This window comes from Carcharodon carcharias, chromosome 30, assembly GCF_017639515.1.
Source record: "Carcharodon carcharias isolate sCarCar2 chromosome 30, sCarCar2.pri, whole genome shotgun sequence".
NCBI classification, from domain to species: Eukaryota; Metazoa; Chordata; class Chondrichthyes; order Lamniformes; family Lamnidae; genus Carcharodon; species Carcharodon carcharias.
The window spans coordinates 15166946-15183786 of NC_054496.1; the positions used below are offsets into that span (position 1 = coordinate 15166946).

The 16841-nt window shown below is 46.7% G+C and overlaps 1 protein-coding gene across 2 annotated transcripts in view; it reads left to right on the forward strand.

The window, feature by feature from the left end:
• Window positions 1-16841, forward strand: part of LOC121271360 (AP-1 complex subunit mu-2) — a 42138-nt gene that overhangs the window by 11585 nt on the left and 13712 nt on the right. For both annotated transcript variants that reach the window (XM_041177315.1, XM_041177316.1), the window contains 5 exons: window positions 1097-1164; window positions 5151-5281; window positions 8548-8695; window positions 10611-10737; window positions 14239-14381. In XM_041177315.1, coding sequence (XP_041033249.1) covers window positions 1097-1164; window positions 5151-5281; window positions 8548-8695; window positions 10611-10737; window positions 14239-14381 — 617 coding nt within the window. The remainder of the gene's footprint in view (window positions 1-1096; window positions 1165-5150; window positions 5282-8547; window positions 8696-10610; window positions 10738-14238; window positions 14382-16841) is intronic.

Consider the following 16841-nt stretch of genomic DNA (forward strand, 5'->3'; position numbering starts at 1 on the left):
TTTCCTTAAATGCGTTCCTTCCTTTTGATCTCTCTATTGTTTCAAATGCTTTCTTCCCAGACTTGATTAGACTTTTCTTTACTTTAGCTCTTAGATTTAAAAAAAAGTAAACTTACCCTGTCTTTATCTTATTTACTACACCTTTTTATAAGCTGCATATATCCTCCTTTGAACTAAAACAACTCAGTTGGAAACTATTCCTGTTATTGTTTTATGTAAAACTGATTGAAGTGTTCATGAACACATCAAGACCACTTCTTACTATTGGCTTTAGACTCTTGCAGTCACTCTGGCTCTTAGTCCAATTACCGTATTTACATCTCCAACAGCCTGTCTTCCAGCACATAAGAAATATGACAGGGTTATTAACAGAAGAAAAATATTACAATTTCTTGTTTTCTTGACACAGCCTAGTGAACCGTCGCTGAACTATTTGCAATGTTAGTATACCCCTCTTTAAGTAAGGTGGCCAAAATTCATGGTAAGCAGCCTGTCACCTTTCCACATTAGCTCACACCCAAAAAGTACAGGAATAGGCCTTTCAGCTCTTCCAGGCTGTTCTGACATTCGATGAGATCATGGCTGATCTATATCCTAACTCCAAATATCCTGGGTTAGGGAGAGAATCTTCTGGCATTCCTGCCCCTGATTCCATCTAGAAGGAGAAGGTCAACAGATGCATAGGAACACCACCACCTGCAAATTCAAGCCACTCACCATCCTGCCATGGAAATATATCGCCGTTCTTTCACTGCTGCTGGGTCAAAATCCTGGAACTCCCTCCCTAACAGCACTGTGGGTGTACCTACACCACATGGACTGCAGCGGTTCAAGGAGGCAGTTCCCCACCACCTTCTCAAGGGCAATTAGGGATGGGCAACAAATGCTGGCCTAGCCAGTGATGCCCACACGCTATTAAAGAAATCTTAAAAAAGATCAAAGGTATCAGAACCAAAGACCAATTAGCACCCGCTAAACCAAATCAGTGCAAAGCATTGGGAGAGAAGATTTAAGAGAGAGGTAGGTCAATTGAAAGTGTAAAGGTGTGATACATTGATTATGATGAAGTGTTTTTTATGCTTAACCTAGCGGTCAGTGGTTGCAACTACAACAAAAAATGCAAATGCCTCCCTTGTCTATGCATTCTTATACAAAATCATACAGGTAAAGACCTCACTTTATATTTAAATCATGGTATAAGGGATCCATGGAGGTCTTGTGGTGCAGTAGGTAGTGTCCCTCCCTCTGAGCCAGAGGCTCTGAGCTCAAGTCCCACATCAGGTTGCTATTCTACGTGATGGGGTCAGGGTAGTGAGTGTCAACCAGCACGGCTGTCTCCATGTGAAACACTCCCCACATAACGGCTAGTGAATGGGAATCCTGGTATCATTGGACATTACCTAGTTGCAACAAAATCTTAAGAGTCAACCTCGAGTGTGGAACTACAATCTACAGTCACATGTTGGCCAGACGGGATAGAGGTGAGAGGTACTATTCCCTAAAAGGCACGAGTGTTCCTTCTCCCGCCCAAATCCCCAATGTCAAATTACTGGATTACTGGATGCACTAAAGCAGGCCATTTGGCCCAACTGGCTTGTGCCAGTATTTTATGCTTCATGCAAATCTCCTCCCACCCCACATCATCTCACCTGACCCTTCCTTCTATTCCTTTCTCCCTTGTGTGTTTATCTAGCTTCCCCTTAAATATGTCTGTTATTTGCCTCAATTGCTCTTTGTGTTTTCACAATCTCCCTACTCTTTATTTTTGGTAAGGAATTTCCTCCTGAATCCGATTACACAATGAGGCATGATGGCATGGCAAGAGGCCATTCAGCCCATCGAGTTCATGGTGAGATTTGAACTCCCAACCTGAATTCTTCACTGTTAACTCAGTATCAGAGCCTTGGGCTAAGGGTCTGAGCTGCGACAGTAGATGGCAGATGGGTTGTTTGGAGACAGTGGTGTCATGGTAATGTCACTGGACTGGTAATGCAGAGGCTCAGGCTAATGCTTTGGGGACACCAGCAGCTGGTGGAATTTAAATTCAATTAATTAATATGGAATATAAAGGCAGTCTCACTAATGGTGACCATTTAGCGGGAGGCAATGGCGTAGTGATATTGTCACTGGACTAGTATTTCAGAGACCCAGGATAATGCTCTGGGGACCTGGGTTCGAATCCCACCAGGGCAGATGGTGGAATTTGATTTCAATAAAAATCTGGAATTAAAAGTCTAATGATGACCATGAAACCATTGTCATGAAAGCCCATCTGGTTCACTAATGTCCTTTAGGGAAGGAAATCTGTCTCCCTTACTCGGTCTGGCCTACATGTTACTTCGGACCCACAGCAATGTGGTTGACTCTTAAATGCCCTCTGAAATGGCCTAGGAGGCCACTCAGTTGTATCAAACTGATAAAAGTCTCAGAGGAATGAAACTGGATGGACCACCTGGCATCTACCTAGGCACCGGAACAACCTCAACTTTGTCAACCCTGCACAGTCCTCCTTACTAACATCTGGAGGCTTGTGCCAAAATTGGGAGAGCTGTCTCACAGACTAGTCAAGTCATACTCACGGAATCATACCTTGCAGACAATGTCCCAGACACCATCATCACCATCCCTGGTATGTCCTGTCCCACAGGCAGGACAGACCCAGCAGAGGTGGTGGCACAGCGGTATACAGTTGGGAGAGAGTTGCCTTGAGAGTCCTCAACATTGACTCTGGACCCATGAAGTCTCAAGGCATCAGGTAAAACATGAGCAAGGAAACCTCGTGCTGATTACCATGTACCGCCCTCCCTCAGCTGATGAATCAGTGCTCTTCCATGTTGAACATCACTTGGAGGAAGCACTGAGGGTGGCAAGGGCACAGAATGTACTCTGGGTGGGGGACTTCAATGTCCATCACCAAGAGTGACTCAGTATCACCACCACTGACTGAGCTGGTCGAGTCCTAAAGGACATAGCTGCTAGACTGGGTCTACGGCAGGTGGTGAGGGAGCCAACAAGAGGGAAAAACATACTTGACCTCATCCTCACCAACCTGCCTGCTGCAGATGCATCTGTCCATGACAGTATGGGTAGGAGTGACCACCCCGCAGTCCTTGTGGAGATGAAGTCCCGTCTTCATGTTAAGGATACCTTCCACCATGTTGTGTGGCACTACCACCGTGCTAAATGGGATAAATTTTGAACAGATATAGCAACTCCAGACTGGGCAACCATGAGGTGCTGTGGACCATCAGCAGCAGCAGAATTGTACTCAACCACAATCTGTAACCTCATGGCCTGACATATCCCCCACTCTATCATTACCACCAAGCCAGCGGATCAACCCTGGTTCAATGAAGAGTGCAGGAGGGCATGCCAGAAGCAGCACCAGACATACCTAAAAAAAATGAGGTGTCAACCTGGTGAAGCTACAACACAGGACGATTTGCATGCCAAACAGCGTAAGCAGCAAGTGATAGAGCTAAGTGATTCCACAACCAATGAATCAGAGCTAAGTTCTGCAGTCCTGCCACATCCAGCCATGAATGGTGGTGGGCAATTAAACAGCTCATTGGAGGAGGCTCCTCAAATATCCCCATCCTCAATGATGGAGGAGCCCAGCACATCAGTGCAAAAAATAAGGCTGAAGCATTTACTACAATCTTCAGCCAGAAATGCCGAGTGGATGATCCATCTCAGCCTCCTCCAGAGGTCCCCAGCATCACAGATGCCAGTCTTCAGCCAATTTGATTCACTCCACTTGGTATCAAGAAATAGTTGAAGGCACTGGATACTGCAAAGGCTATGGGCCCTGACAATATTCCTGCAATAGTACTGAAGACTTGTGCTCCAGAACTTGCTGCACCCCTAGCCAGGCTGTTCCAGTACAGCTACAACACTGGCATCTACCCGGCAATGTGGAAAATTGCCCAGGTATGTCCTGTACACAAAAAGCAGGACAAATACAACCTGACCAATTACCGCCCCATCAGTAAAGTGATGGAAGGGGTCATCAGCAGTGCTATCAAGCAGCATTTGCTTATCAATTACCTGCGCATTGACACCCAGTTTGGGTTCTGCCAGGGCCACTCAGCTCCTGACCTTATTACAGCCTTGGTTCAAACATGGACAAAAGAGCTGAACTCTCGAGGTGAAATGAGAGTGACTGCCCTTGACATCAAGACAGCATTTGACCGAGTGTGACATCAAGGAACCCTAGCAAAACTGGAATCAATGGGATTCAGGGGGGAAAGCTCTCTGCTGGTTGGAGTCATACCTAGCACAAAGGAAGATGATTGTGGTTGTTGGAGGTCAATCATCTCAGTTCCGGGACATGACTGCAGGAGTTCCTCAGGGTGGTGTCCTTGGCCCAACCATCTTCAGCTGCTTCATCAATGACCTTCCTTCCATCATAAGGTCAGGAGTGGGGATGTTCGCTGATGATTGCACAAAATCCAGCACCATTCGCAACTCCTCACATACTGAAACAGTCCATGTCTAAATGCAGCAAGATCACACAAGATTGAGATTGCACGTTTGAGAGCTGAATGGTTGAATAAAATCACCAAACTCCTCAAAAATGAACACATCTTGTTGCTAAAACCTGGCAGTAAAGCCCATCAGCCCCCAGGCCCCGTCCCACCTTCACTCATCCAATTAGTTTGATGAGAAGATGGTACTGGCTGCTAAGTAGCAACCATGGCACCAATGGTTCCTTGGTTGGCAAACATACTACCCGATGATGCGAATGAGCCCGGCACATCAGGAATATCCCACAGTCTCTGCTGAGGTAGCTGATTGGAGTTGGGGACTCCCAACAATCAACCATGGGCTAAAGAGAGGAAGGGAAGAATCAGCCGGGGCTACTTGTGCCTGAGCACAGCCCTTGGACTTGGAATACAAAGTGCATGGGCATTGGGGGAGGTTGGCTTTAGCCATTCTGTTTACCTCGCCTTGGCCTATTGTCTCTCATTGTCCAGATTGGCATTTGCATAAGATATTAGAGCGCTGCTGGCGCTCTTTGAGGTATATCCCAAGAATCAGCATCTTACAGAGCAGACATTGCAGGGTGGGAGTAGGGAAAGGCCTCAAAATTATCATTCATTATACTTAAACTTATATTGCCTAATGGCTGACACCTGTACCCTTCCCAGGTCTTCATGGAATACTTTAAGGAGCTGGAGGAGGAGAGCATTCGGGACAACTTTGTGATTGTTTACGAGCTCCTGGATGAAGTGATGGACTTCGGTTTCCCGCAGACCACAGACAGTAAAATCCTGCAGGAGTGAGTGTCCGTGACTCATCCTTCCACAGGGCCCTCGTCAGCCCAAGACAAATGGCCTAGTGTCAGTCACTGTGCAGGGATCCCCCAAATATTAACACCCGGCAGGAAGTCAGCTGGGTTGTGGGAGGCGGGGGTGGGTTGAGGGTTGGGCAGCATCATGAGAGCTGGTTGGATGAAGCGGGTGTGGGGGGGTCTTCGCCTGTTGTCAATATTTGTGTGTGCCTTCTGGAACACAATACAGAAATATCTAGACCTCCCTCCCTCACATAGGAACAAGAGGAGGCCATTCAGCCCCTTGAGCCTATTCTGCTGTTCATTGAAATCTTGGATGATCTGTGACCCAACTCCATAAATCTGGCTAACAAAAACCTACCAATCTTAGTTCTAAAATTAATCTAAATTAAAAATAACTTAAATCTGTCTAACATCAATTGTCATTGCGGAAGAGAGTTCCAAACTTCTTCCACCTTTTGCATGAAGAAACGTGTCCTAATTTCATTTCTGAAAAGTCCAGCTCTAATTTTTAGCCAAGGTAAAAGCAAAATACTTCGGAGGCTGGAAATCTGAAAGAGAAACAGAAAATACTGGAAAAACTCAGTGGGTCTGACAGCATCTGTGGAGAGAGAAACAGAGTTAACGTTTTGAGTCCATATGACCCTTCTTCAGATTAAAGAAGAGTCACACGGACTCAAAATGTTTACTCTGTTTCTCTCTCCACAGATGCTGTCAGATCTGCTGAGCTTTTCCAGCATTTTCTGTTTCTCTTTCGAATTTTTAGCTGATGGTTTGGCAATCTCAGGTGAGTATGTTTTGAATACAGTGCTGAGTTGGAATGTTAAACTATTGCATTCAATGAGGAGCTTTTATTGTGAGATACAATGTAGAGTAAATTCACCTCCCTCTTTCTCCAGCCCCTCATTTCCCATCTCTGCTCCCCAGCTTCCACACACACACCCCCCCGCCCCCCCCACCACCATCAGCCATGGCTTGCACAGGTTAATTGCGCTCATTCTCTTTAATCCATAAGGCTGAACATCCGGCCCTACTCACTGCAGTGAGCAAGCAAAGGGCCTCACCCTGCCAAAGCTGTGCCCACTTGGAGCTCTGAGCTCAGCAGAGATCGGAACTTTGACCCCTGGCCCCAGACCTGGAATGAGCAGTGGTCTGGGATGCCAGACCAGGTTGTGAGTACCCCTCCTTCATCTTTGACACCAGAAGTAATGTCCATTGTCATTGCCGGCCCAGTCTGGCTCCAGCCAGCAGAGTGGGGTTGTGTTGTTTATTTCCTTTTCCTCTTTCTCTGATCCCATTTGTTTCCCCTCCTTTACCAAATGCACTGACTAGCGTTAGAATATAAGGGGCAGAATTTAACATTTCCCCCACCACTGGGATTGTAGGCCATTGGCGGGTGTGGGGGGGGTGACTGTAAAATTTCTCCAATGGCCTTCCCACCAGGTTCACGCCCGCCTGACCTCTCCGCAGTTTTATGTATGGATAGTTGAGGCTTAGGCTGGCCCTGCCCTTGCCCCAGTGGAGGCCCTTAAGTGGCCTATTATTGACCACTGGAGGGCCGTCTCCTGCCCAGCCTCATTTTTCAGGCTGGCAGGAGGAGTTCAGGGGCAGGAGAAAGCCCAATGTGTAACTCTGCTCAGGCCTCGGGCAGGAAGTGGTGGGCGGGGTGGGGGAGGGGGCAGTGCGTGGGTGGGTGGTGGAGACACCTCCTTTCGACATCGGGTGCCCTCACCAAAAGGTCCAGCCCCTGCAGGTCACTTGTTGGAGTGCTAAATGGCTGTGAGGCAGGCAGTATTGGCAGGGATGTTTTTCTCCGTCTACTCTTCGGATGACGGGAAGGGACACCTCGCCATCCTAAAAATCCTGGCCAAGAAGTAGGAGCAGGAGTTTGCTCTTCAGGCCTGCTTGACTATTCAGCAAGATCGTGGCTGATCTTCAGCTTCAACTCACTTTCCTGCCTTTATTCCCTTTATTCCCTTAGTGTCCAAACATCTATTGACCTCCATCTTGACTATACTCAATGACTGAGCATCCACAGCTCTCTGGAGTAGAGAATTGCAAAGATTCACAACGCTCTGACTGAAGACATTTCTCCTCTTCTCAGTCCGAAATGATCAACCCCTTATCCTGAAACTGAGTTCTAGACTCAGGGGCAGGGGAACAGTTGCTCAGCATCCACCCTGTCAAGTCCATTAAGAATTTTATATGTTTCAACGAGGTCAACTCTCATGCTTCTAACCCCAGAAAGTATGGTGCAACATTTAACCATGGGGACTGTGGCAGGTTTATGTACCATCGACAAGATGCACTGCAGGAACTCACCAAGGCTACTGAGACAGCATCTTCCAAAGCCATGTTAACTACCATCTAGAAAGACGAGGGCAGCAGATACATGGGAACACCACCACCTGGAAGTTCCCCTCCAAGCCACTCATCATCCTGACTTGGAACTATATCGCTGTTCCTTCACTGTCGCTGGGTCAAAATCCTGGAACTCCCTCCCCATCAGCACTGTGGGTGGACCAACCCCATATGGACTGTAGCAGTTCAAGAAGGCAGCTCACCACCACCTTCTCAAGGGCAACTAGGTATGGGCAATAAATGCTGGCCCAGCCAGCGAAGCCCACATCCCATGAGTGAATAATTTTAAAAAAGAGCCTTGTTATTCTTCACTCAATTGTCTATTCTCTGTGAGTACAGAGAATGCCCGTCAACAGTACAGAGCAATTAATTCCAACCTTGCAGAACATCCACCTCCCAACAGAGTGCAGTAACGCAGGCTGGCTTTTACTTTCTGTCCATCATCCCGGCCCTATCTCATTCCACTGAGGAGGGTTGTTAGGCGCCCATTGGAGCTGATTTTGGAGATCCCAACATGGTTTAAATCTCCTGTCCCATCCCAGGTTGGATCCTGTCTGTATTAATTGAGCTGTTGCTGTTTCTATTTCAGGCCTAAGGTAGACAGATGTAGAGATTTTTCACAGTTTATAAGCAAGTGGAGAGGTAGGGAAAATTGGGGTTGTTGGGACCACAGGAGAACAAAATATTGACAGGGATGGTGGCGCGAGGCAAAGAGGAACGGGATAATAAAGAAACAAAGGGTGGCACTGGTCCAACCAAGTGACGGAAAGGTGAACGACCAAGAGCCTTGGTTTGAAATCATGGTGATGGGGCTTGGATTGGGGTTCAGCTGTCTGTTTCTTTGTTCATTGTGTTCTGACTCATAGCTGGTTGCCTTTGTTTCAATTGGACAGATATATCACACAGCAGGGGCAAAAACTGGAAGTAGCTGCCCCACGTCCGCCAGCCACCGTCACTAATGCTGTGTCCTGGAGGTCAGAGGGCATCAAGTACAAAAAGAACGAGGTCTTTATTGATGTCATTGAAGCGGTCAATGTGTTGGTGAGTATTGCTTTTTGAGGTAAATGACTGTCATCCCACACATAATCTCTTAGCCTGGCAAGTCCAGGAAGGCTGAAATTCTGTCTGTTACTTGGGTATAGTTCTCTGTAAGAACCCTTGAGGGTGCAGTTCTGTGAGGACAATATCAACCTGCATTTCAGTGTTTCTAGCACAGGAACATTTCTCAAGATGCTTCACGGGAACATTCTTGAAGATGGACAAGCCAAAGGGAGAGGTTTTCGGAGAGTTAACCAACGTCGGTCAGAGATGTTCTTTTAAGGAAGGTGGTACGGGAGCTGGAGAGGCGAAGGAGTTTAAGGAGGAAATCCAGGAGGATGGGGCCTAGGAAGCTGAAGGCACAGCTAATGAGTTGGAGAAACGCAGGGTTTGGGGTGTGGTGTTGGGGGAGGTGGCGGTTGGGCTTGAGGAGGTTACAGAGATAGTGAGGGGTAGGGCCATGAAAAGATTTACACCCAAGCTAGTTTTAAGTGTGAAACTCTGGGGTGACTGGAAACCGATGTGAGTCAGCGAAGGACAGAAGTACAGGTGAGCAGGACATTGTGGTGGATGGGATACGGGCAGCAGAGTTACGGGCAAGCGGAGGTTGGGGGAATGGGAGGTCGGCCAGGTGTCTGGAAGCCATCGAGTCATTGTGGCAGAGTAGGAGGCCATTCAGTCCATGCCAAAGCGACAAAGGCTTGAATGAGAGATTTGCCAGCAAAGAGGAAATCAGCTGAGTATACTAGCCAGGGTATCTTGCTGCTTTTCCAAGTGGTATGATGTAACTTTAACTGGTTTTCTGGCTGAGGACGGGCTTGAGTCCAGTGAGAATCCACCCGGGATATCCAGTAGAGGTCTACAGACGGGAAATCTGGAGCAGACTCGGGAGTAATGGATCCCCACTCTCCCAAAGACCTATTCCCATCCTCGGCTCAGGAAGTGCGGTTTCCACACAACATAAAAACCATTGGGAAGATTGAGAACTGAATGTCCTTCCTGGGGCAGAGATGGACATGGCGAGTGTGCTGCACAGCTCCGATGAAGGGCTCGAACTGATTTGCCGTTGAATACATCCTTGCTATGGCTTCGTAATAGTGACAGTCTGCCTCCTCCCCACATAAAGCTTCAGCCAACCTATCAGTCCCTTGGTTTATTTCCACCAATTATATCACACAAAGGAAAGGTAACTATTTGAATGCGTTATTTGAGAGAAAGAGAAAATGTGTTTCCCATCGATTATTGCCAAAGCTCTCCAGCATTAGGATTTTTCCTTGCCTTGTGTTGTAGACTGATTGACAGGTTAATTGCTTTCATGGAATGATGCCGCTCAGCAGGAGACCATTTGGCCCATTGTGCAGCTGCTACCTCCTTGGTAGTCCCACTCCCCTGCTCTCCCCCATAGCCCTGCACATGTTTCCCCTTCAATTATTTGTCCATATCCCTTTCGAAAATTCATTATTGAATCTGTTTCCACCGCCCATTTCAGGCAGCACATTCCAGGGTTGTAAACACTTGCTGTGTTTTGAAAACGTTTTTTGTTGTCACTTCTGGTTCTTTTGCAAATCATCTTAAATTTGCCCCCCCCCCCCCATTCACTGACCTTTGTGTGACTGGAAACTCTTTCTCCTTATTTACTCCCGTAAAACCCTTCATGATTTTGAACAGCTCTGTCAAATCTCTTGTTCTCCTTTCGAGCAGAAAAGGCTAACCTCAGCTTCTTCACATAACTCAGATCCTTCACCCCTACTTTCCATTGCAGTAAATCTCTCCTGCACCCTCTCCATAGCCCGGTGATTAATAACAGCTCCATTATCATTGCCTCGTGTGACAACCAGCTAGGTAGGCGGTGGCCATGGCCTTTTACCCTGTGGTACTTTCCCTGTGACCCCTCTCGCCTCTCCTTGTCTTTGGTTAGGTCAGTGCCAATGGGAATGTTCTGCAGAGCGAGATCGTCGGCAGTGTGAAGCTACGGGTCTTTCTCTCGGGAATGCCAGAACTTCGGCTGGGACTAAACGACAAGGTCCTCTTCGAACTAACAGGGCGTAAGTAGCTTGGCAGCATCCTGTCAGTCTGGTGACTATCTAATCAATGTCCTGATAAGATAACACAAAGAGTTCTACTGCCTGTGCTATCAGAGGAAGTAGTTGCTTCGTGTGATAGTCTTTTGAGTCTAGGGTTGCATTTGAAAGAGTGTTTGCTGAGAGAAATTAAGACAATGTAGCTTGTTCCTTGAATGCTAGAGCTCAGGTACTTGCTGGTGGGAATGATCTCAATAGATCCACAGGTCAGTTAGAGGCTACTTACTGGAAGATTCTCAGCCTTGGCAGCTGATTTTCCTCTCTCCTGGTCATCACAAGGCCAGAAAAAGACATTACATAAATGGCGTTTACACCTCAAGATCTTCATTTGTGTGGTTTTTGGTGTTTTGTGTGAAGCTGGATCTCTCTCTACCATCCCCCCCCCTTTCTCTCTCTCTCTACCCCCCCTCTCTCTCTCTCTCTCTACCCTCTCTCTCTCTACCCCCCTCTCTCTCTCTACCCCCTTTCTTTCTCTACCCCCTCTCTTTCTCTACCCCTTCTCTCTCTACCCCCTCTCTCTCTACCCCGCTGTCTCTCTCTCTACCCCTCTCTCTCTCTCTAACTCTCTCTCTCTCTACCCCTCTCTCTCTACCCCTCTCTCTCTACCCCTCTCTCTCTCTACCCCTCTCTCTCTCTACCCCTCTCTCTCTCTCTACCCCTCTCTCTCTCCCGACCCCTCCCTCTCCCTCTCTCTCTACCCCCCTCTCTCTCTCTCTCTCTCTCTACCAACACCACCCCCCCCACCCCCCCACACCACCTCTCTCTCTACACCTTTCTCTCTCTCTCTTTTTACATATATATAATTTATATAAATGAGTTGGATGAAGGGACTGAAGGGATGGTGGCTAAATTTGCTGACAACACAAAGACGCAAAGATAGGTAGGAAATTAAATTGTGAAGAGAATGTAAGGAGGCTACAAAGTGACAAAGACAGGTTAAGAGAGTAGGCAATGATCTGGTAAATGGAGTATAATGTGGGCAAATGTGAAATTGTCCATTTTGGCAGGAAGAATAATAAAAAAGAAGCTTATTATCTAAACAGTCACAGATGGCAGAGCTCTGAGGTGCAGAGGGATCTGGGTGTCCTAGTGCATGAATCACAAAAGGTTAGTATAAGGTACAGCAGGTAATTAGGAAAGCTGATAGAATGTTATCATTTATTGTGAGGGGAATTGATTACAAAAGTAGGGAGGTTATGCTTCAATTGTACAGGGCATTAGTGAGACCACATCTGGAGTACTTTGTACAGTATTGGTCTCCTTATTTAAAGAAATATGTAAATGCATTAGAAGCAGTTCAGAGAAGGTTTACTAGGCTAATACCAGGAATGGGTGAGTTGTCTTATGAGGACAGGTTGGACAGGTTAGGCTCGTATCCGCTGGAGTTTAGAAGAGTAAGAGGCAACTTGATTGAGACATATAAGATCCTGAGAGGTCTTGTCAGGGTGGATGTGGCGAGGATGTTTCCTGTTGTGGGAGAATCTAGAACTAGGGGTCACTGCTTATAAATAAGGGGTCTCTCATTTAAGACAGAGATGAGGAGTAATTTTTTTCTGAGGGTGGTGAGTCTTTGGAACTCTCTTCCTCAAAAGGTGGTGGAAGCAGAGTCTTCAAATGTTTTTTAAGGCAGAGCTAGATAGATTCTTGATTAACAAGGGGGTGAAAGGTTATCGGGGGTAGGCAGGAATGTGGGGTTGAGGTTACAATCAGATCAGCCATGATCTTATTGAATGGCGGAGCAGGCTCGAGGGGCTGAGTGGCCTAATCCTCCTAATTCGTATGTTCGTATATACCTCCCTCCCTCTAGCTCTGTACCTCTTTGCCTCCCTCTCTCTACCCCTGCCTCCCTCTTCTACCCCTGCCTCCCTCTCTCTACCCCTGCCTCTCTCCGTCTCTCTCTCTCCTTCTGAAAAAAAATCACATGGTGGCAACACAACAGAAGTGCACAAGGCAGCAAAGGCACGACACCATTGGCCAACCCATGCCAGCCACAGGGATGTATGAGCATTGGGGTTAGGATTAGACTTGGCTGTGTGCTGCACATCTCTGAAGCTTGCTGGAAACATACAGCACCTGAGTCATTGTCACTTGGACCAGCAGCTGTGCAGCCACAACCCAGTGAGGAGCCGACAGTGCCGGCGGAAGGGGGCTGGGGGGAGTGCGGTGCGGGGAGAACGATTGCCATAAAAACCCTCCAGCTGGAGCTGAAAGACCCCCCGACCATCCTGTGCATTCACGGCCATCTAACCACTGCCAGACAGATTGTAAACGCACTTAAATAGAAACAGATGTTGTTTGGCTTGAACGCACGGGACGTGCAGAAATAAACACAAGGACTTGCAAAACGCCACCAGGAAAAATGAATGGTTTGTGGACTGTAACAGGAAGATTGGAGGAAATTACCCACCCTCCAGAGAATGAGAGTGTACTCCACTGTATTCATGTGGCTGGAAGCTATTTCACTCTGTCTGAAGGCAGCGTTAAGAAATGGGCTGAAATTCAGCTCTGCTGATGTGCCAAAATCACTCGGCCCTGAACCAGCAGAACATGAAAAACACTTTGAGAATAACTTTTATTCCACCAGATCCCCCACCCACCCGAGTTAGTGCTTTCATATGAGGCAGGACAGTGGATAGTAAAGCAGCCCTGGTGCAATAGTACTGCCATTAATTGAGCCCTCTTAGTGCATTATTTAAACCTAGCATCCCTAAATCAATCTCGCTCAGGGGACACAGTCTCAGAAGAAGGGGTCAGCCACCTAGGACTGAGTGGATGTGTAATATACCTTTAAGCAGAATGTTATAATAGAAGATCACAGGCTACCTTTTAATCTGTAGTCAGTAATCTAGAGTAAGAGCCTGTCATGTAGTAACAGGGTTTGAGTTGTAAGCACGTAAGTGTAGCTGCTGAGTTCCTTTGTAAGTAAATAGAATGTGTTCTACATAAGAACCGTCTGCTGACCTGCTCTGTCTTTGGTACCAACTCGGTCATCCCAAAACAAGTGTACCACCCGGATCCATTAGCCCAACTAAACTAGTGACAAGGATCCAACATTGGAGAAGAGGTTTCTTCACTCGGAGTTCTTTACTCCAGAGGGCTGTGTCATATACTCAGTTGTTGGGTATATTCGAGGCTGAGACTGATAGGCATTGATGCCCTCAAATTCCAAGAAATTGTGGGGATCGGGCAGGAAGGTGTTGAAGTAGAAGACCATGATGCTGAACAGTAGAACAAGTTACAGGAGCAGTATGACCTACAACTCTTCCTATACCTCATCTCTATCTTTATATAAAGCTATTTATCTTTCTTTTGCTCTCTCCCTTTCTCCTTCACACTCTCTCTTTCTTCCATGCCCTCTCTCTCTCTCCTCTATAACTTCTCTTAGAATTTAATTAGCAGAGACCTCCTGGCGCCTGTGCCCTGTTTCCAGGTGTCGTTAACTCTTTTTCATCTCCCTTGGCTTAGGAGGCAAGAGTAAGTCCGTCGAGATGGAGGACGTGAAGTTCCATCAGTGCGTGAGACTCTCGCGTTTTGAAAATGACAGGACAATTTCTTTCATCCCCCCAGATGGAGATTTTGAACTGATGTCTTATAGACTGAACATCCATGTGAGTGAAGAATGCTCTGAATGATTTTTTTTCCTCTCAGTTTTCAATATAAATGCAGAAGATCATGAAGTGGTCAACTTTTCATAAATGCCCTGGCTGTATAGGAAGCCCTGCCAGAGCTTTCCTTAGGGTATTGTCTGCCCTAGGTTAAAGCAATCAGGAAAAATTAAACATCATGAACCCAAACATGTAACATGGTGACTTCAACAACTCTTCTATTTAACCTGAGAGGGTGGTAGAGGCAGGAACCCTCACAACATTTAAGAAGTATTTAGATGAGCACTTGAAACGCTATAGCATACAGGGCTATGGGCCAAGTGCTGGAAAATGGGATTAGAATAGATAGGTGCTTGATGGCTGGCATGGACACAATGGGCCGAAGGGCCTGTTTCTGTGCTGTATAACTCTATGACTCTATAACCTCTGCTATGGGAATTAAGGTTACGACATAAAATTATAGAATGGTTACAGCACAGAGGAGACCACGGTTAAAAATGGCAGTAGGGATTCGGGGAGAGAGTGAGCCTGAGGGAAAACAGTGCCAGAGACTGACATTCCAAGCCATTTCTGGTGCACCCCAATTCTCCATTTTATACTCAAGGCTCCGATCATAGGTTCGGCTCGAAGCCCCATGGAGTTCCTCTCTCACCTTGGGCTTTCACTAAGTGGGAGTGGAAAACCTGAGTTCCCTTTTCACTGCACTGTGAGAACTGCAATATGACTGTCATAACTGTAGCTTTAAGACTTATTGTGCTGTGTAATATCACATGACAGTGTGAATGAATCAACCCAAAAGCGCAGGGAACCTTCATGGGGGAGTTTGTGTCTAATTGTGGTTCTTGGTGGAAGCCCTGGAAATAAAGTTCAGACAGAAACCTGTCTGAAAAATCAAGTCTGTAACAACTGGCGACGAGAATAAATTGGTTCCGGCACTATCCCTCACCCAGTGAATGTGAGTATCTTGTTTTAAACAGAAGAAAGGGAAAATGTGCTCACCAGGTATGCTACTTTTTGGCAGGATCGACCCCTTCCACTCATCTACAGAGGATTGGAGTCAATATATAGAACACCTCGGTCTCTTTTTCCGAGCAAATGAAATAACAGTGGAGGAAAAAAGGAAAGCAGTTCTCCTAAGCATCTGTGGGAGTAAAAGTTATCATTTAATCTGTCGTTTGCTGGCCCTGAGTGATCCTGGTTCGAAGACCTCCAACGAATCGTAGACTTCGTAAAGGGTCACTTTCAACCCAAACCCTCCGTAACCATGCAGAGGTTCAAATTTAATTCGAGAGTAAGACCCCCCCTGGGGAGAGACCATAGCAACATACGGAGCGAAGTTGAAACAGTGAACTGAACATTGTGACTTCGGGGAGACCCTAAACGATATGTTACAGGATGGTTTGGTCTGTGGTGTGCACGATGACACCATTCAACAACGGTTATTGGCTGAAGTAAATATCGATTTTTTTAGAAGAGCATTGGAAATAGCGTTTGTGACGGAAAGCGCCGAGCGGGATTCGCAGGCCTAACAGGGTATGCAAGATTCGCAGGCCTAACAGGGTGTGCAAGATTCGCAGGCCTAACAGGGTGTGCAAGATGGCGTTGTTTTCCAGTTGGGGGCGGGAACAGACCACCGGGCGCGGTGCTAAAACCGGGGAGTCAACCGCAAAGCGGGAGACAGCCCCGAAAATTTTTAAAAATATACATGAGACAGCTGGGCAGCAAATCTGAAGGTGAATTGTTACCGATGTGGAAGTAACCATGCCCCTGAAACTTGCCGCTTTAAAGAGGTGAAGTGCCATTATTGTCATAAAAGAGGGCACATGCTGAAGCAACGTAAAGCCGGGTTGAGACAGACTCCCAGGCAACAAACCAAACTGATCAAAGTCCATAATGTGGAAGAACCAGAGACCACTAATTCCAATGTTTATTCTCTACTTAATATGAAATTAGGGAAAACAGAGCCAATCGCTGTTACTCTGCAGGTCAATGGGAAGCCTTTGATTATGGAAGTGGACACCGGTGCATCAACCACTGTAGTGAGGGGAGCACGCATTCAAATATTTAAACAAGCCAAACTGAAAACGTATACTGGTGAAGTCATACAAGTGAAAGGTATTACCACTGTACCTGTTTATTACAAGCACCAGACAGCACAGCTCCCTGTGACTATAGTGGAAGTTGAAGGACCTAGGTCATGATTGGTTGGAAGAAATTGAACTAAATTGGTCTGAAATTGCTGAGAGCAGCTAAAGAAATATGACAGGGTCTTTTGAGAGGATCTGGGGAAAATCAAGGGCCTGCAGGCTAAGACCTATGTTGACTCTGAAGCAACTTCTCATTTTTTTTTAAAGCCAGGCCTGTGCCTTAAACCCTGAGAGAGAAGGTTGACACCGAATTAAACTGTTTGTAGAAGCTGGGTATTATTCAGCCGGTTCAATTTACCATCTGTATCTGTGGGGA